This window comes from Zootoca vivipara, chromosome Z2 (assembly GCF_965207765.1).
Source record: "Zootoca vivipara chromosome Z2, rZooViv2.hap1.1, whole genome shotgun sequence".
Lineage (NCBI taxonomy): Eukaryota > Metazoa > Chordata > Lepidosauria > Squamata > Lacertidae > Zootoca > Zootoca vivipara.
In genome coordinates this window covers 20,268,911-20,288,992 of record NC_142585.1, presented here as the reverse complement: position 1 = coordinate 20,288,992, position 20,082 = coordinate 20,268,911, and the positions used below count along the sequence as shown (strand labels likewise).

Genomic DNA, 20,082 nt, shown 5'->3' with positions numbered 1-20,082 from the left:
TTATTTTCGGGGAAACACAGTAGTGGTGAGATGGGCTTAGCATAGCCTTTACCTCTTAGATTCCAGAGTGTGAGCCACTGATGAGTTTTTAGTTGAGGGTAGCAATAGTAAAGAAAGACCTATGACAAGAGAAACAAGGCAGGAAACTCCATAGGAAATCCATTTCCTCCTCTTGCAATGATTGGATGTACAATCCAACACTGGGTGAGAGCGATCCCACTCCAGCATCAGCAACAGGATAATTAACTGGAGGTGCCCCCCGCCATCTGCCAATGTAATGTGTACAAGAATACAGAGAACTTTGCTGTCATGAACTATTTTATGTCATCTTTTACATTTCAGCAACACAAACCATAAGCATTTGGAAGAACTGTTACAGGCTCTTTCCAGCCAATTCAGGGATTAAAAACACACCAATTTTACATTCAATGCTTTTTGAAAAAGTGTAAAGGCTAATAAGTAAGTACACTGTTTTCTTTTAAATCAAGGCTTAAATACTGCAGGCACTGCATTTCAACCTCAACATCCAGAATCAAGTCACCTCCTAGAAGGCAGGGAACGACCAATGTGGAATAGGTGCAGAAGCAGAACTGGAGCTATCCACTCTTTGGCGTCTTTTCACTTTGGCAAGTACCAAGCGCCATACAATGCAAGCTTCGGATAATTCAAAACAAGTTTTAAAAAAGAAACATCCTTGTTTCTGAGAATACCTAAATTGTCTCTGGCAAAAAGAACAAAAAACAAAAAAAAACTTCCTTGCATGTAAGTCCAGTGTGCAAGTACACAACCTCCTTCAAAAGGCAGCTCAACCAAGGAATCAATTTCACATGACTGTTTGAAATATAAAAGATGGATCTGAAGCACACTATTAGGAGATTGTGGTGGAGGTGGAGTCAATAGAGAAGGACACGGGCATAAAAAATGTGAGGGGTATCTCACAAAGCTAGTGAGATCAGCTGCTGCTGATTCCTTCCAGAACAAGCACCACGGAGGTCAAACTCAGGCAACAAAACCATGATGAGATTAAAAAACAAAACAAAAACCGCACACACAAGATGCCAAGCATCTCAGTAGAGGCTGGTCTTCTTCATGATTCGTAAGAACTCTTGCTCATTGACCTCTCCATCTCCATCTCGATCAGCTTCATCAATCATTTCCTGAAACATGACAAAGAATCAAAGGCCAAACCAAGTGAGTTAAATGGTGGTTGTGGAAGTGAAGGAAGAGGCATCTCTTTCTTGCAATAGGTTTCCAAAGGGGACTGAAAATACACTTTTGCCTTTGACACTCATTCTGCCTCAAAATACATCAGTTTGTACACCAGCAGCTTTTCATCTAACATACTGTTACCTAAGCCCCCTCATCATTCAGTTTTGGGGAGATCCCTTTAGAACACTTTGCAGTTTGTCTGAGATTGTAGCATCCTGAATAAATTGTTAGACAAACTTCATTACATTAATCATAATCAACTTCAGTTCACTTACAAATAAGCTGAACTTCACCAATACCAATAGCTGCAGAACACTATTGTTTCTTTCTCTTGAAAGCAAAAACACCCATTTATTCCTGTTAATAATAATAATAATAATAATAATAATAATAATAATAATAATAATAATTGTAAATAGTGTTTCCACCATATGCATTGGCTCAACACTTATCCTTTTAACAGCAGTATGAAACATGGAGATTAAACAGGTAGTTTTTCCTGACATGGTGATAGCGGGGAAATATTTATCAGTTATTTTCAGCGTGAGTCCTCATAAAAACAGCAGCTGTTTTTATGTTTTTGTGAGGACTTACGAAATGAACTTATTTTTACGATATTGGTCGATTTTCCAGGACGCTCTGAAGAATTCTATATAAAATGGCTTCTCTCATATTCCAATCCAATTGTCACAGCTGTGGTGGCAAAATTTTCTGCCAACGCTATTAAGATTGGGTCCGCATAAATTGGTGGCACCCAAATTAATTCTTGATCTGAGCTAGAATAGAACCCAATTTGCCAATGTCTTAATTTATGTAGTGCAATAATTAACCAACCATACTGTATCTAATGGAATAATGATAGCAAATCTCATCTAGTTTAAATTTTTAGAATATATTTTAAACTGTATTCTTGATTGATTTTATGTTTTTAATATGCCGTGCTGGTCGTTGACTGTAATAAATAAATATTATATTATTGTTATTTCAGTGTGTCAAGCTGCTGTTAAAGGCACAAGATTGGGTCAGTACAAAAAGTGACATCCTTATCAGACTTTTATGCCAACCTTCTTTCAAGGACATATCTTACACACTCCTCAAAAAATCTTCATATGCTTTAGTGTTCAAGACAATGACTGGATGAAAATCACACTGTAAGCTTTGTGAATGAGTAGGTTTCCCCAGTCAAAGCCCAACACTCTAACTGCTATACCACAAAGGCTCTCAATAAAAAGGACATGTCCTTTTTCCTTTTGGGTAGACAAGGAGTTGAATACTCTGCTTAGGTGAATCAGTCATGCCAGGGGAATTCCTCAGACTGCTTGTTGCAGGTAACTGTAACAATTCTTTTGAAAAAAAGAAAACAAACTCAATGGAGTCCCCAAAGTATTGCAAGAGCTGATGGGGAAAGCAACACCCCACCTCTTTCAAATATTAAGAACGTAAGAAGCGCACTCGTGGATCAGAACAAGGTCCATCCAGTTCAATTCCCCCAAAGCAGCAAATCAGGTGTTCCCATGAAACCTACAAAAAGGACATGAACATGATAGCCCTGCCCCTACTGTTGCCTGCCTGCAGGTTTTAAGAATCGTACTACCATTGAAAGCGAAGGTTCCATTTAGCTCCAACTTAAGTACAAATTTGTGATGCTTGACAGGCTACAGAATCTCATTTGCAGGTGATTCAGAGCACTTAGTATATGCAAGCTTGCTAAATCATTACATTGAGTGGCTCAAGCATGCATGCAAACAGACACACAGTCCAAACCTGTAGCTCCTCGTCTGTAAGATTCTCCCCCAGTTCTTTGGCCACACGTTTGAGGTTTTTGAAAGAGATTTTGCCAGTTTCATCATCATCAAACAGCTTGAAGGCTTTCAGAATCTCTTCTTTTGAATCTTTTTCAGCCTAATTTTTTTGATAAAGATAAGTAAAATAGTAAGATTTCAGACATTTGGTTGTTACACATGAAAACAACCAGCTACTGAAATGGCAAACTGTTATAACTTTCCTACCCGTGTAAGAAATGTAAATATAACAAAAAAGTAAATTTAAAAACTGCCATCAAACTTCTGGCTATAACTATATAGCCACATTACTGCAGATGCAAAGTTTAACAAAAAAGAGAAAGAATACTACATCCTTTTAGGGCACGCTCTATCCTAATTTGGTTGTGGTGAATGAATAGACCTCTGTAAGAGGACTTTTATTTATTTCAAAGAATCCAACCACTGCTACCCAATCAATAAAGGCAAAATAGGTAAGCTATCTGTCCCAACCAGAGACTGACATCTACATGGCTTTCCCAGTCACCTGAAAAGCAATTGATGTAAGCAAATGTGGATCTCCCACACACCCCAGAATTGGTGCCTTACAACAGGACAGAGTCCCGTTTCCACCACATCTTCAGCACACACAGATGCAAATATTGTATAGCAACAAGGTTCCTTTAGCCCTCCCTCATAGACTTCAGGAAAAGGCCAGATTTTGTGGCAGCTGTTCAGGTCAACCTACCATTTTCTGGGTCATCACTCCTACGAAGTCACTGTAAGCAATCTTTCCAGTTCCTTCCTTGTCAATGTCTAAGATCATTTTCTTGATCTCATCTTTCTTAGGTTCAAACCCGAGTGCTCTCATGGCAACCTGCAAACAATGAAAATAGACTGGCATCTCAGCAGGAAAAGGAATAGTAAATACCTGAACTGTACAGTATAGAAGCAGAACTTCTGCATCTGAGACAAAGACTATATATTTCCATTCTTGTCAGCAGACTTTGAGATGTACTAGTGTCAAGACCAGGCGTCGGCAACCTTTTCTGCCCGTGGGCCGGAGGATTCCCATGGACTATCATCTGTGGGCCGGACATGGGCCGCACAGGTGCAGAAGCGATTTCCGGTGGCGCTGTGAACATTTTGGAAATGGGCAGCGCAGCACCAGAAATCACTTCTGTGCAGCCGCGGACATGCACAGAAGCGATTTCCGGTGCTGGCTGCCCATTTCCAAAATGTCCGCAGCGCCACCGGAAATCGCTTCTGCGGCTGCATAGACGTGATTTCTGGTGCTGCTCGGCGAGTCCCTGTGCCGTGCTGTGCCAATTTACCACAGCGCGCGGGGGACTTGCCGAGAGGGCGGCTCGGTTCACGGGCGGCCCAACAGCCTCCATGGGCTGTAGGTTGCTGATACCTGGTCAAGACTGTGGGTAGGAAAGTAAATTTGTTTTAATGATGTAACTTTGACAGAGCTCCCTTGCTGTTGACATGCTTAGTGGTCAATACTGAGAATATCCACTGCTACATAAGGTGGGGATGGGAATGGAGCACACTGGGTCATCTGAACTGGCATTATAACAATGTACTCCACCAAAAGTGGAGAGAAGGCAAATCAGCTCATGCAACTCTTCATCAGATAAGCAAACAACCCAATACCACTCAAAAACTGGAACAAAATTACTTGCTGCTTTTTACCTCCAGATGAGATAGAGGCAATCCCTGGCAAATTATAGATAATCTTTCTCAATGGCAACAACACTAACAATTCACATAGATTCCAGGCCAGGAAACCCAAAGCCTCACACAAAGAATCTTTATCTTCCAAGATAACAATCAAGTCTAGAAAATCTAGAAACCCGTGCTCTTTTTTAACATCTCTGCTCTGTTACAAGCTGAAATCCTCCTATGAGAAATGAGATGATGAATGGTAGTGATGGCCAAGGAGCCTGTGCTTGCCCCAGAAACCTGATTCTCTCTGCTTCCTAATATTCCATCCCAGTCTCCCAAGGGGAAAATAATTTCATGTTGGAGACAGGGATGAGGTCAAACAAAGTGGAAGTTTCACTCAATAATAGGAGAGACTCCTAGAATGAGTAAAGACAATGCCAGCACAGTGACACTAGCAGCATCTTCTGCTATCAGGAATCACAGAGATTACAATACTTCCAAGTATTCTATTTTGTACTGTTGAAAGGTTGAAGATGGAAATATCCTCCTGTAGCTTCTAACAAGAAGTAATCCTTTCTATACCCATGGTATAGAGAAAGATAGGATGAAAACTTTGTAAAGGCACATGGCTGTAACAAAGACACTTGACTCCATTAAATGAAATCTGAACAACAAGACTGTTCCAAGACAAATCTGGATGCCACTGAGTTTTTCAGACTGTATTTACTTTAGCTGCTGAATTTGTCATTCAGGGGGAAAGGTTAACCTTATATTCTTTATCTCCTGTTTATTCTGGTCATTTTAGATTCCCTCATTGAAATATCACTGGAGGAAAAATGTTAACCACATGTAACAACAAAAGCATGACTTGCACAGCTGAGTCTGCATCAATCACAAAGCCCTCTCAGAGAACTGTCATCAACATTTGATCATATAAATATGCAAGGTGTGTGAAAACAACCAAAACAAGACTGTCTATCTGATGAGGGAGGGAGGGATGAACAGGAACAGCCCCTAATTGACCATTAAAGAAGTGGGATGGGGGGGTGGAGGATAATTGCCCCAAAGGAGAAATGCTTATGTTTTCAGGTATGCCTATAATCACCCTTTTATGTCCTTATGGCCTCCTCTATTCTATTCCAAGCAATAGATGCAAGACAGCCTTCAATAACTCTTGGGTATTTTCCCAATACAAATAAAGCCAAACACAAAAAGCATGTGACAGAACAGACAAAAGTAGGATAGAGCAGACAAAAATAGTATAATCAAGAACAATGGAGTAGAATGACACTACCCTTCTCCAGCAGCCACCCTATCACTTTAGTTCAGACTTCAACAACCAGGTACCCTCCAGATGTCTTGGACTACAGCTCTCATTCGCTAAAGTCAGCTCCTCTACATGTTTACTTAGAAGTAAGCCCCAGTCTGGCTCAATGGGGCATATGATTACAATCTTAAGACACATTTCAATCATGTTTTTCTGCTTGCCTTCAACTCTTTCACATCAATGTTCCCAGTGCCATCAGTATCAAACAGATCAAATGCCTCTCGAATCTCCTGTCTCTGCTCTTCAGTGAGCTCAGTCTTGGGAGCTGCCTTCTTCCTCTGAGGTGGAGCCACCATTGGTGCTTTCTTGTAGCTGGAGGCCTTAAAACATATATCAAAGACCAAAAAAAGAGAGATAACATTAAAACACAAGTACATGGTTTTAATCTTCCTGAACATTTAGGAGACATTAGTCAATCAAATGAATGAATCAATATTTCAGAATTCCAAACAAATGATAATATTTGTGTACTGTTCCCTGAAAGGAGCTCAAAGCATGGAATTCTTGTTCCACCCCATTTGAGGTAAGGTGAGGTTGTGGTAGTCAAATGCCAAGTACTATGTCTCATTCCTCAACAGGAAATGGATTTCATACATTTAAGGGCGCTTGGCTACTTACAGCACAGAAGAATTACAAAGATTATGATTTCCAAGAGTACATGAATAAGGGTGAACTAGAAACTCCTGGTCAAATCTTGGTTGTATACTCTACCCCATTTATTTTAAAATTGTAAATAGCCCTGGGTACCTTGGCAGAAATGCAACAAACACACTTTGAAGCCATAAATATTTCCCTGGACAGGTAGTTCCAAAGTGTGGAGCTACCACTGAAAAAAACGTATCCTTAGCACCCACCAGCCTGACAGCTTTTGCTGGCAGGCCAGAGGGCAGAACCTCTGATGCTGATAATAAAGCTTGGACAGCCTCACACAAGTGTAGGCGACCCTTCAGGTAACATGGATGCAATCCTATGCTGACTGTGGGTAGTTAGGCTGTCATCCACAGGCTGGGGGATTCCCCACCACCCAGCACATAAATCCTATTTCTAACTGAAATGGTCAAACTGCTTCAACTGTCCTACTACCATGTGCCTGTGATGGATGTGGAAGCCTTTGGCCCTCCAGCTATTGCTGAGCTACAACTCCCACCACCCCTGACTGTTGACCATGCTTGCTGGGGCTAATGGCAGTTGTAGCTCAGCAACATCTGGCCCCCCAAAGGCTTCCCACATCTGGATTACAGATTACTAAAGCACCCCCCAACCACCATCAACACCTTGCTCCACTTAGGAAGTTTGCTTATGAGAGAGCAGGTAGGCTTCTCCCTTACACCATACATTTCTATGCACAGGGATTTAAAATTTATTTAGAGACAGAAAATCATTATAATCATGAATTTGAAGGCCACCAGGAGCTGTCCCTACTGGTGCAGCAGCCCAGACGAATTTACCACCTTCGGGAGAGGCTGACCCTCAGCATAGCCCCCGAAAAAACAAGCACCTCGAGATGCTGACCACCCCCCTCCATCAACAAACAAAAAAGTAGGGGACAACCCTCGAGTCCATCACAAGGACCTAGACCAGACATCTGTGGACTATTACTCTCAGCATCCCTAGCGAGCAGCGGCAATGGTCAGGGTTTGGGAGTTGTAGTCCAGCTACTCCTGGGGACTCCAAAATTGAGAAAGGCTGACCTAAACTATGACGCCAACCTGGGCTTTCACTTGCATAAATTAACATCGGAATAAACAAATCTGCATGACGGTTGCCTTTCCTGCGAGGAAGGCGGAGCTTAACGGCCCTTCTCCACTAAGCCGCGCCGGCCTCTCCCTTCGCTTCCTCCTGCCCACCCGCTTAAGTCATAACCGCACTGACCATCCCGAGCCGGGACCGTCGGAAGACGAGCCGGTCCTGAGGCGGCAGGAGGCGTGGGAAGAACAACCAAAAAAAAAAAACCGCGGCGAACTGAACCGTCCCCACAACAGCGGTACCTCTCAATATCGCGGCTCCCTATTGGCTCCTCTCCTCACGCGGTGGTGTGGGAGCAACCGCTCTCGCGATTGGCCGGCGAGTAGGGCGCGCGCGGGGGGCTGTATCCAACCCCAATTGGCTGAACTGCAAGCCAACGAGCCCTGCAAGGCGGGTCTTCGGTTGGCAGAGCGCGATTGGATCGAAATGGGAGAGACACAGAGCCAATGGGAGAACGGTGCAGCGCTCGGCCGATTATCGGCATAGGGGCGGGGAGCGTGGTGCCGCGCAGGAAGGAGGAGCTGAACGGAAGAGCGGGTAGTGATTGGAGGGATGCAGAGGTGGGCGTGGTCCAGTAGCAGCAGCAGCACAGCAGCAACAACAACAGTTGGGTAAGTGGGAATAAGCGCTGCATTTTCGCCGCGTGGGGCAGGTTCGGTCTGTTGGGGGGCGCCTGGAGGTAAGAGCAAGCTGTTGTCCCGGTGGGAAGTGGATGCTGCGTGGCCTGAAAGCCTGGGTTTTAAATTGTGTCTGCGTTTGTTAAGCTGGTTTTTATTAGTTCTTGGGTTTTTAAAAAAATCTCGCGTGCGTTTAATGCTTGCCTTTTTTATTTTTTTGCTTTGTGAACTGGGGAGTTCCTCTTATTACATCAATATAATAATGAATATGTAGGCAAGCGGGCAGTGTTGCTTTCTAATAGTGGAGGCTACCTTTCAACTTCATTGTTCTGTTTAGCCATCTTGTGGCAGTGAGTTTCAAAAGCTGTGTTGTGTAAAGAAGTACACTCTTGCAAAATCATCTTAGGGTGGGACTAACTGCTGTGTGGCGTTAGTGGCTAGCTTAGAGGTGGCTTTTAAAAATAGACTTGTGACAGATTTGGAGAGGCAAGCGGGTTGCATTGGTGTTGGCTAGTCAAATGTGTGATACATGCTGACAAAATCTCACTTCTTTTAAAGGGAGAAAAGCAGGCATGGAATTTTTATTTAGTCAGTTGGGAATCCTACTTATGTGAGCTAAGAATGGTAGACCTCTGTTTGATATATTTATTACATATTTTTTTATATTTCACATATTTATTAACAGGAAAGAAAGTTTTGGAGTCACCGTGTTCATTGGATGCTCCCTTAGATTTTGCTGCACAGTCATCCATAGCTCCCAAATATGGCTACTCGACTAAGACAGGTTTTTTCTTTTTTTATTGATAACTTGATTTTTCAAGGGAAAGTGTTTTCACAAAACATCTTACAATGCTTACAATGTAGCTACTGTAAATGCATTTCTTTTTCTTTTTTCAAAAAGCATCTCTTAAGATGTTTCACCACATTTGTTTTCTATGCATCTTCTGTAAAGTAGTGTTGTTTTTCATTGCTTGGTTTTCTCATTGCTTGTGGCTGTTGTTCAGTGAATTATTTCCTGATGCTCTTTGCTCATTCCCAAGAACCATGCATGCAAACTCACAAGTATTCAGCAGTGCACTGGTCTCTGGTGATGTGCCCTACCCTTTTCTTTTCTTTACAGTCCAGAAAGAAATGCACTGTGATTGGTGGATCAGGGTTCCTGGGTCAGCACATGGTACAAAGTCTGCTAGAGAAAGGCTACACAGTTAATGTGTTCGATGTCCGTGAGGGCTTTAAGAACAGCAAGGTGGAGTTCTTCCTAGGTGATCTCTGCAACAAAAAGGTATGACCCAAAACTACAGCTGTGAGCACAGAAGCAAAGAGATATCAGCACGCTGGTGCATCTTGTTCATGCTTCAGATTTGGAGTTCGTTGGTCTGCTTGGCATTGCTTCAGGTGACCAGTGTTCTTTTTGGTAGCCATATACATAACCCCAGACACTGAGATCCAGCACCGAGGGCCTTCTGGCGGTCCCCTCATTGCGAGAAGTGAGGTTACAGGGAACCAGACAGAGGGCCTTCTCGGTAGTGGCACCCGCCCTATGGAACGCCCTCCCAGCAGATGTCAAGGCAATAAACAACTATTTTACATTTAGAAGACAACTGAAGGCGGCCCTGTTTAGGGAAGTTTTTAATGTTTGATGCTGTACTGTTTTTAATATTCTGTTGAAAGCTGCCCAGAGTGGCTGGGGAAACCCAGCCAGATGAGCGGGATATAAATAATAAATTATTATTATTATAAATTATTATAAAACTGGTGGGATGAAGAAGTATGATTCACCCTATTAATGCCTGTTGACCAATTACTGCACCCGTGTGATTGAGCTATTGGGTAGCTCAAGCCCATAGCCTAATGATAAAACTACCCTTCGAGTTCTGTGTGACCATTTTTTGAAATGCATGCAAGTGTGAACAATTTGAAGGGAAGTGCACACACATTTCCACCACTCTGGGTGATCCCAAAGATCAGGCATAGGGAAACTCGGCCCTCCAGGTGTTTTGAGACTACAATTCCCATCATCCCTGAGCACTGGTTTTGTTAGCTAGGCATGATGGGAGTTGTAGTCCCAAAACATGGAGGGGCGAGTTTCCCTATGTCTGCCAAATATGATTCTGTTCCTAATCTAGTGAAGACAGCTAGCCCCTGCCTGCCTGCTTTCTTACAACCAGACGTGAGGGTGACCTGGCTGTCAGCTTCTTCAGTTTCAGTGTTGCCCTTGTAGAGCTCAGCATGGAGAAGGATGTAAGCAAACCTAGAAATAGTAGGCTCTACTTATCATTGGTTCTGGCTCTACCTATTGTTAGCCTCCTGGCCAACGGGTCCCAATGGGCAGCAGAGCAGACCACTGCCCTAATCTATGAATTGTGATGTTATTTGAGTCTCTGCACTAAAGCTTCCTTTTTTAGCTTTCCTCATGGAGCTGTGCTGAAAGTCTGCCCTTAGACTATAGATGTGGAACACTCCTCCTGATGTTATAAGTCTGCAACTCCCATTATTCCTGACCACTGGCCAGGTTGGTGCAGGTCAAAACCCAACAACATCTGGAGGTTCATCACCTCTGTCTTAGACCCAGTTGTGGCTGTTGTGATTCTCCAGGTTGGTTGATTCTAAACTCCTCTTCTGTGCCTCCAGGATCTGCTTCCAGCTTTACAGGGGGTGACTGTCGTGTTTCACTGTGCCTCACCGTCACCTTCCAGCCACAACAGAGATCTTTTCTACAAAGTCAATTATTTGGGGACCAAAGCAGTCATCGAGGCTTGTAAGGAAGCTGGTGTCGAAGTAAGTGCAGAGCTGGAACTTAAAGCAACTTGAATGAATCTGGTCAAGTTTTGTGGTTGTGTGCACATATAGCACTAAATCCTTAAGCATTATTGCCCTTCAGCTAAAGTTGTTAGTGGTTAGCCACCTGTGAGTTGCCTCACAGATGAACAAGCAATCTATGGTTTGTTTCTCCAAAGTTTTCTTTTTGCAGTTCTTGTTTTGTGCCTTTGTACCTTGGTGAGCACCTGGGATTGGGATGCCCAAACAAACCATGGTTAAACAAGGCTGTTGGTTTGGACATAATGAGCTATGGTTAAAACAAGCCATGGTTCATAAGCCAACAACAAACCCTGGCTTCATGTTGTGGTTTGCTAAGCGGAAAAGATAGCACGGTTAGTATGCTGTGCTAGTCTGGGCTCACACATTCAAACAAACCATTGGTAGGCTAAACAAACCATGATGCAGTGTTATGTGTGTACCATGGTTGTGAGTACCATTATTGAAAATGTGCATGCAGACAGTAAACAGGGTTGGTTTTGATCAGTGAGGTGGGCTTTCTGGGAAACGTTTGAATTGGAATTTTGCCACCAAGAGCCTACTTACTTACAGTATCTATTTAGCATCCAACAACAACTAGACACTTGTATCAAAGAGGACAATAAAGTATAAGAGTGAAATAAAGCTCGGCTATAGCATTCAAAATGGAGCTTATACCAACAGAACAGATATTTCAAAATGGTACAAATTATTTCTGCCAATCAAAAATAGTTGAACTGAAATAATTTGATGGGGCGGGGAATAAATTTCTGCTAGTGTGATTCAAAGAGCTAAATCAAAGTGTTACTTAATATCACAAGACATGACAACTTAAGAGTATTTTTCTTACATTATTTAGATTTTAAAGGGGTGGGGAGACAGCTCTAAAAATAATCACTCTGCCTCAAGAGCTGCATGAAAATATATGTGGGATAGTCTCCTGAAAAAATGAATTGCTACTTTGATTGTAAATGTGAGGGGTATTATAAACATTTTTTAATCTGGCCAATTCATTTTGTGTGGGGTAGGGGAGGAATTTACCAACGCTGATCTCAGTGGGCTCTAGTGCATATAGGAGATCTTTTGTTCTCCCTTGGGTGGTTTCTTTCAAGTTGCAGGGTGTCAACAAATCCTTGTGCTCCTGGGTAGCCAGCCAGAGGAAGAGAACAGGGTCCTTTGACATTACCCTGATCTGAAGACCCAGCAGAACAGAGAGGGAGGGATGTGCTTGAAATGGGTTTCGACCTGCTCAAATGTTTCCAAATCTCTGTGCCGCTTCTAAGAGAGTCCCATATCTCTGAAGTCAGCCTGGCAGCAAAGAAACTCCTTGTGGTTCCATGTCAGGATTCTCCTTGATTCTGTACTCTCCACAGAGGAAAAATGCACTTGCCAGTGGCAAGCTGGTGGGTGCATTTGTGGACTTGCTTTCTCCTTGCTTTCTCAGTGTGTCCATGAAACCCATTAGACTAGGAGGCTAAGGGAGTATGTCAGAATCCCCTTGCACCCTCCATGCATGCCAGTACAGAGTGCCCTCCTTCACACAACACATAACTTATAGGACTTTTGGCCACTAGATAGATTTTAAAAGGGCATTTGACAAATTCACGGGTGGTGAATTGGTGTTTCAGTGACTACCAGCAATCATGGTTATGTGGAATGTCCAGTCTACCTTTGAATACTAGCTGCTGGCTGGAAATGGCAAAAAAGGGCTGTTTCCTTCATGGCCCACTGCTGCGCTCCCTGGAAGCCCCTGGTTGGCCACTGTGGGAAATGAAATTCTGGACAAGATGGGCATTTGGCCAGATCCAGTAGGAGTATTACATTTTTTGCAGTTCTTGCCAAAGCATTCTGTGTAAAACTCCATGTATTGTGCTTCTCCCCACCATCCCCTTCCTGTTGCAGAAACTGGTGTTGACTAGCAGTGCCAGTGTGGTCTTCGAGGGCACAGATATTAAGCACGGAACTGAAGATCTCCCCTACGCAAAGAAACCCATTGACTACTATACAGAAACCAAGATTCTGCAGGAGAAGGTCTGGATGTCCTCTGTTTCACTGCTGCTACTAGGCTAACAGAGCCTATATGTGCTAAACAACATAGGGAGCCGTATCCAATGCAGGCTCTATCCAAGTGACTAAATGGTATACATGTTCCATTGGTGAGCTGTTTTGTGCTAGTGGGATGTTGCTACACAAGAGAATGCGCAAGCAAGTTGCTGCTAAGTTCCTTGCACAATAGATTGCGCAACCTGGTGTGCAAAGAGTTTCTGCTAATGCAACTGTCGTGTTGGATTTCTGTGCAGTGTTAAAATTCACCCACCTGCTAGTACAAGAGCCCTTGTATTAGCAGAAAGAGAATGTTGGTTACAGCCAACTATCTCCTGCCTATTTTAAAAGAAAAACAGAATGATCACGAAGTGCAAAATCGTTCTGTTTGGAGTTCCAGGCATTCCATTCCTCCTCCCACCAAGTTGTCATTTTTTTACCTCTCTGTCCGTCTTTGTGGGGCTGTTTTTACCATATCTACAAAACTTAAGGATACCTCAAGTCTACTGAAACCTCCCTCTTGGGTAAGGTGAAACCAACTATCCCATTTTAGATGTCCAATGTATTTAGAAGGCTGTGTGGGGCAGGGGTGAAGCATCATTACACGGGAGCATTGATGGCTCAGGCTTTTCTCTTGTAGGAGGTGCTGAGCGCCAACGACCCAGAGAAGAATTTCTTCACCACTGCTATTCGTCCCCATGGCATCTTTGGCCCACAAGACCCTCACTTGGTTCCTGTCATTATCCAAGCAGCCAAGAGTGGCAAGATGAAGTTCATGATTGGGTAAGGAAAATCCAGCCCCATGAAAGTTTTAACTGCTCTGAATTTTGCACCCTGCTTTTATGACTGGTTCAGGCTGAAACATGTAAGGAGCCTGCATCACCGCCAACTATTTGAATGCTGCCTTTTTATTTATTTCTTTTCCGCAGCTTTTTACCTCTTTTCGGGTGGCCCTCACAAAGAGGTTTACGTAAGATTGTTGCAACAAGCGTAGATTCTTTTTTTCTTTTTAATTTTTAAAAAGTTACAATAAAATGAACTTGTTTAGAAAAAAAGTAGTTACTTCATCTTATCCCCACCCCTGGGGACAAGATGGTTCTTCACACGCCCCTGTGATGGCAGCTGAGAGAGGGGGGAGCATAGTTAAAGTAAAGCCATAAATGTGTCTGAATTTTATTCATAGTTTACACATTTTCCACATTCACCAAATCACAGACACAAACATTACATTTGGCATCAACGTCTCCCCCCCCCCCCCCCGCCTACCTCCATGGTTCGTTTTAGTTATCCTTTGCTGCTGCATATTTGAATTATTCCATATTGTTCTTTTTCAATTTTAGCTGAGCTTACTTTATACTGGGACGCGGGTGGCAATGTGGGTTAAACCACAGAGCCTAAGGCTTGCTGATCAGAAGGTTGGCAGTTCGAATCCCCGTGACGGGGTGAGCTCTTGTTGCTCGGTCCCAGCTCCTGCTAACCTAGCAGTTCAAAAACACGAAGTGCAAGTAGATGAATAGGTACCGCTCTGGCGGGAAGGTAAACGGTGTTTCCATGCGCTGCTTTGGTTTCACCAGAAGGGGCTAAGTCATGCTGGCCACATGACCCGGAAAAACTGTCTGCGGACAAATGCCGGCTCCCTCGACCTATAGAGTGAGATGAGCGCGCAACCCCAGAGTCGTCCGCGACTGGACCTAACGATCAGGGGTACAACAAATCTTTTCCAGTCTTCCTTAAGGACTCTTTCTTCCTGATCTCTCTTATTCTACTAGTTAAGCTAGCTATTTCTGCACACTTAACCAACACTTAAGCCAGCCTGCAGCATTGAAAGATTTACATAATTACAAAAATTTAAGTAATCATGAACGGTGAATGTAAGCTTGTCGACGAATATAGAATAGCATCAAACAATGCTCACATAATTCATGATGTCTAATGATAAAGATATAATAACATAAAGCCAATAACAGCAGAAATGAAGGATCTCAAAAATTAAATCTTGACCCCAACATAAACTCCTGAACAGCCTGTAGGCATCCTGAGCAGCAAGGTCCTCCAGGGCTCACAGGTAAGATGGTCTCAGGCCTCTTCAGCAGTAGCAGCACCACTCATTGCTGGAGTCAGTTGTTGCCCTGCCCTCCCAGACCAGGTGGAAATAGGCCAGCAAAGCAGAGAGCAGGTCTTGCAGGATTCAAAGTAAAGGTGATTGAGCTTCTGGACGCAGTTAGGTGTGATGCTGTGTTGGGCTTTATTGGATGTGAAATGCCTATGAAAGGAAATGTCCTGCTCATTTAGCTGATTTTGAAGATTAGGCAATAATTTTCAGTGTGACCTTTCCCAACGCGGGTTATGTCCAAGTCACTAATACACAAAACCCCACAAATTGGACACTCTGTGGGTGTGCACATAACCCAGCAGCTCTTTAGCTGGTGGGTGGAGGCCAGTGGATTCTTCCCTTCAGCTCTGCAGTCCCAGCACAACCATCATTTGGAGCCGAGTGCTGTTTCTCACAAGGAAGAGAAAGGGATGCTCCCTTCAGATCCTCCTCCTCTGGCTGGTGGGTGGTGCTAGGCTGGCCTTTCCTTTGCCATGATGCTCTTCCTGGACTGCAGTAAACCCTTTTGTAAACAGGAGCTTAAGTGGGGACTGCAGTATTTTTGACAGGACCATAGCAGGGGAGGTTAGACTCTCCACACTCAAGTTGTTGCTTGGTGCTCACTGCAACTCCCATGTACTTTCAAATCAAAACAAAACAAACTTGCATGTTAATTGCATCCTAACAGCTGGCACCCCATCTAGGTTGGCTCTCTGTATCCCAGAGTTTCCCCCCTGCATGTTGGTGTTAACCTTCAACTTCTTTCTTTTCTCTGCGCAGAGATGGAAAGAACTTGGTGGATTTTACCTTTGTGGAAAATGTGGTCCATGGGCACATGCTAGCTGCAGAGCACCTTGAGAGAGATTCTCCCCTGTGTGGAAAGGTGGGTCCTCCTTTTTCTCTGTGAAGGAATGAGACTGCTACACCGTTTTATGTTCTGTCGTTTCTTGTAAAATGGTTTTCTTTCCTGACCTGGATGTTCTGAAGTTCACAGCAGAGGCAAAAGTTAAGCCCAGGAACCTAATATAGTTAAGAGGAAATGAAACGTAAAAATCTAAGATGGAAAAGAAAAGCTCAACAGGTATTCATAATGGAGGGTTAAACGGCACTCCACTAGCCTTCGGGTTGGCTAATAGTTTGGAAAGGAGAATAGAACTTTTGTGGATAAGAGAAGCTGGTAAACGGAGATAAGTTGGTGGAACTGAAATGTAACATTAAGAGCTGGAACACTGGAGTGTTTTACAAGATGGTTGGAGCTCTGCAAATAAGCTGATCTGAAGACAGAAATTGATAAGGATTGTCTTGGCAAGCAATCTCATCTAGGAACAGCAGAATGTGATTTCCTGGTTTTTATTTTCTTGGATAACTGTCCCTTTTAACACACTTTTTTGTAACTTATCTTACAAAGAGAAACCTTAACTAAGAACCAAATTTGTTTTGGTTTTAGCGCATATTAGTCATGCCTCGCCTTGCTGCCTTGCCACTATTTGAAACAGAGTTGCCTGGGCCAGTTAGCTTCCAAAGGTTAAAGGACTATTGAATGGAGACAGCCAGGAATAAAAATACGTACTTTGTGGCAGCACTGAGGCAGGCAAGAAGGTGGAGCTAGTATTATTTATTTATAGTATTATTTGTTTGTATACTGCCCTATTCCTGTGGATGACAGGGTGGTTCACAACATAAAACAACAATCTGAAAAACAGAATATGCATAATAAGAACCAAAACAGCGACAACCCCATAATCCCCCTGATTGGCTTGCTTCCCTTCTCTCTCACGTCACAGGCTACATAGCCTGATCTGTCACACTTGCACATGGTTAAGGGTGCTTAAGGGATGAGAGAGGCAGCTCTCATAATGCTGGTTGTTGTTTTTGCACCAGTCTCATTTGAAATTCCCCAACTGTGATGCACAGAAGCCACCCAGAGTGACTGGGACAACCCAGTCAGATGGGCGAGGTGCAAATAATAAAATTATTATTATTATGCCCTCACTTGCCAGTGTTTTTCCAGAGGCTCCAGTTGAAGAAGCAAACTGATCAGTTCCTGATCTCTTACTTTTAGAGCATTGTCTCTCTACCCCCTTAGCTCGGGTGTGGGGAACTTTAAGCCCCCCAAGTGTTGCTGAGCTACAGCTCCCATGAGCCCCAGCAAGCATCACCCATAGTAGGGGATGATAGGTGCTCCTGAACATCTGTAGAGCGAAAGGTTCCCCATACCTGCTTTAGCTGAAAAGGATCCCAAGGGTAGCGTACAAGAACCAGAAGTAGCACAACTGCTGAATCCAGGATTGCAGCTTTAAAGGGGTGACGGGGAAAGGATGATTATTTACTCTTTTGTTTCTTATCTGTTTGTGTTAACTTGCAGGCATTTCACATCACGAATGACGAGCCAATCCTCTTTTGGGAGTTTATGTCACGCATCCTGACGGGCCTGGACTACGAGGCTCCCAAATACCGCATTCCCTATTGGCTGGCCTATTACTTGGCCTTCCTCCTGTCACTGGTGGTTACGCTGCTGAGCCCCTTTGTCACCGTCCACCCCACCTTCACCCCCATGCGGGTGGCGCTTGCTGGAACGTTCCACTATTACAGCTGTGAGCGGGCCAAAAAGCACATGGGCTACAAGCCACTGGTTAGCCTGGATGAAGCCGTGGCAAAGACTATCAAGAGCTTCCCCCACCTCCACCGTGCTGTGTAGCTGCCTGGGGTCCATTGGAACATCTCCACAATCTCTACAGACTCTGCTTTGGCTGCTCCTGTCTCTCAGTCTGGTTTCCCTAGAACACTTCTTGTAGGAACCCCAGTCTGAGTTGATTCTGTTGCCTCAGCTGAGCTGCTGTGACCCAACATCTCTGAAGTGGTGGCTGCAGAGGGTGAAACAAAACCTGTGCAGTTTGTTAATTCAGGCACAGTTTTCCAAGCCTTTACTCGCCTTAACCTTATTCAGAGGGAAGTAAACTGTGAAATGCAAGGCTGGGGAGCTTGTGGACTTTCACAGTGGACTCCCCAACTCCTATCATACCTAGCCAGCATGACCCAATGGTCAAGGATGATGGGAGTTGTAGTCCAGGAACATCTGTCGAGCCATAAGTTTCCCTACTCTTTTTTCAGGACAGCCACTTTTTTGTGGTGGGGAGATCTGTGTGCAAATTCCAGAGCTGGGTAACCCTTCTGTATATCTTTAGGTGACAGGTGAAAGCATTTTTCTTTAACCAGGCCTTTGGCTGCTTAACATTCCATGGCCTTTTAAATGTGGTTGAGGGAGGGTGTGTGTGATTGGTTTGTTCTTGTTTTATTATGTATTTCGTGTTCTCATTTTGAATTTTTATGCTGTGAACAGCCTTGTGATCTTTGGGTGAAGGGCGGTATACAAATTTAATAAATAAAAACAATAATCCTATCGGTCATTGTTAAGGTAAAGGTGGGCAATCGTGAGCTGATATTGCATTACAACTCACATCAGCACCAGCCGGGTGCTCATAGTCCCAATAACATCAGGACAACATCAGCTGTAACAAGATTATGTGGGAAATCTGTAAAGATGAGGCATTTGCACTTGTGTACTTAAGCTGTGGCCAAAACTTTCTGGAATGTGACTGCGCAGGTTCTTTTTTTTTCTAAAGACAGCCACTGTTCATTTGCCCAGCAGATGGGAAGAGTTTGCTTACATACTAAAAGTTAAAATGTATTTCAGTGCAATTGCCAATAAAGTACACTGGGATATTCTGTTCTGGAAGTATCTAAATTTTGAGACAATTTCTGCCTTCCTGAAATATGTAAAATGCATGTTGGAGTGTGTGAATCTACGTTCATTGATAAATTGAAAAAGGGCATATGTAATGTGCGTGAGCATTGTGGCCAATGTATCTCCAGCCTTCACGTTCCACAGTGAGAACCACTTATAAGCTTCCCATTGGAAAATGATTTTGCTAATGAGAACCTTTGGATGCAACATCGACTTCTGCCTCTAGGTAGTGCTCACTTGCCATAATTGCTCTGCGGGTTCCATTGATAAAAACTCAGTACGATACAATAGATGCTGTTTGTTTCTGAAGTAAAGGCCTCTTGCCAAGTCACATACAGTACTGCAGTTAAGCAGGACATTCCCACATTATATTAATAGGGGTTGCAGTCACAGGTTTATCTAGTTTGCTGGAACATTAATGGAGGTGTGAAATCCCACTACTTCATGCTGTCTTCACAGGGCAAGCCCGTACACCCCTTTGCAAATCAATGTACTCCTAAATTCTTAGATGAAAAAGTATCCCTTCAGATGCTTGCGGGCCACAGCTCTTCTTATCCTGACCCTGCCCATTAGCTACGCTGACTGTGGCTGATGAGAGCTGGAATCTAACATCTGGAGGGCCATAGGCTACATTCCTGGCCTTTAGTGCACAAGTGTTAACTAATGGAGTGTAGGAATGAGCAAGGTGTTCCTGGACTCCACCTCCCATCACCTCCCAGCCTTCAGCATTGTTGGCTGGTGATGGGAGTTGGAGTCCCATATCAGCTGCAGGGCCAATGGTGGTGGTTGTTTAGTCGATTAATCGTGTCTGACTCTTCGTGACCCCATGGACCAGAGCACTCCTGTCATCCACTGCCTCCCGCACTTTGGTCAGACTCATGTTCGTAGCTTCAAGAACACTGTCCAACCATCTCGTCCTCTGTCGTCACCTTCTCCTGGTGCCCTCCATCTTTCCCAACCTCAGGGTCTTTTCCAGGGAGTCTTCTCACGAGGTGGCCAAAGTATTGGAGCCTCAGCTTCACGATCTGTCCTTCCAGTGAGCACCCGGGGCTGGTTTTCTTCAGAATGGATAGGTT

At 43.8% G+C, this 20,082-nt stretch overlaps 2 protein-coding genes across 6 annotated transcripts; one reads left to right on the top strand and one right to left on the bottom strand.

The window, feature by feature from the left end:
* Window positions 1-300: 300 nt before the first annotated feature.
* Window positions 301-8,037, bottom strand: CETN2 (centrin 2). 4 transcript variants are annotated; one of them, XM_035113838.3, is made up of 5 exons: window positions 7,956-8,037; window positions 6,129-6,287; window positions 3,718-3,846; window positions 2,974-3,111; window positions 301-1,157 (listed from the first exon to the last, which is right to left on the bottom strand). In XM_035113838.3, exons 2-5 carry the CDS (start codon window positions 6,261-6,263, stop codon window positions 1,068-1,070), a joined length of 492 nt encoding a protein of 163 aa, XP_034969729.1. In that variant the 5' UTR covers window positions 6,264-6,287; window positions 7,956-8,037; the 3' UTR covers window positions 301-1,067. The 4 variants fall into 4 exon arrangements, with proteins under 4 accessions (XP_034969729.1, XP_088520723.1, XP_088520722.1 ...); XM_088664597.1 differs by having other exon boundaries at window positions 7,659-7,999; XM_088664596.1 differs by having other exon boundaries at window positions 7,677-7,999.
* A 249-nt stretch (window positions 8,038-8,286) lies between these two features.
* On the top strand, window positions 8,287-18,987 carry NSDHL (NAD(P) dependent 3-beta-hydroxysteroid dehydrogenase NSDHL). Of its 2 annotated transcripts, none has more exons than XM_060270144.2 (8): window positions 8,287-8,324; window positions 9,016-9,114; window positions 9,451-9,612; window positions 10,962-11,108; window positions 13,029-13,157; window positions 13,810-13,952; window positions 16,042-16,144; window positions 17,627-18,987. In XM_060270144.2, exons 2-8 carry the CDS (start codon window positions 9,094-9,096, stop codon window positions 17,957-17,959), a joined length of 1,038 nt encoding a protein of 345 aa, XP_060126127.2. In that variant the 5' UTR covers window positions 8,287-8,324; window positions 9,016-9,093; the 3' UTR covers window positions 17,960-18,987. The 2 variants fall into 2 exon arrangements, with proteins under 2 accessions (XP_060126127.2, XP_060126126.2); XM_060270143.2 differs by having other exon boundaries at window positions 8,287-8,392.
* Window positions 18,988-20,082: the final 1,095 nt, after the last annotated feature.

What these genes read in the sequence shown, in the direction of transcription:
- CETN2 (XM_088664596.1), bottom strand. An exon ending in TTGATGTGAAAGAGTTGAAG is followed by an intron (nt 3,847 to 6,128) that starts GCAAGCAGAAAA and finishes CATTGTTTGCAG; the next exon opens with GTTGCCATGAGAGCACTCGG. An exon ending in GAGTGATGACCCAGAAAATG is followed by an intron (nt 3,112 to 3,717) that starts GTAGGTTGACCT and finishes CAAAAAAATTAG; the next exon opens with GCTGAAAAAGATTCAAAAGA.
- NSDHL (XM_060270144.2), top strand. Translation starts at nt 9,094, where the DNA reads ATGGCTACTCGACTAAGACAG. An exon ending in GTGATCTCTGCAACAAAAAG is followed by an intron (nt 9,613 to 10,961) that starts GTATGACCCAAA and finishes CTGTGCCTCCAG; the next exon opens with GATCTGCTTCCAGCTTTACA. An exon ending in AAGATGAAGTTCATGATTGG is followed by an intron (nt 13,953 to 16,041) that starts GTAAGGAAAATC and finishes TTCTCTGCGCAG; the next exon opens with AGATGGAAAGAACTTGGTGG.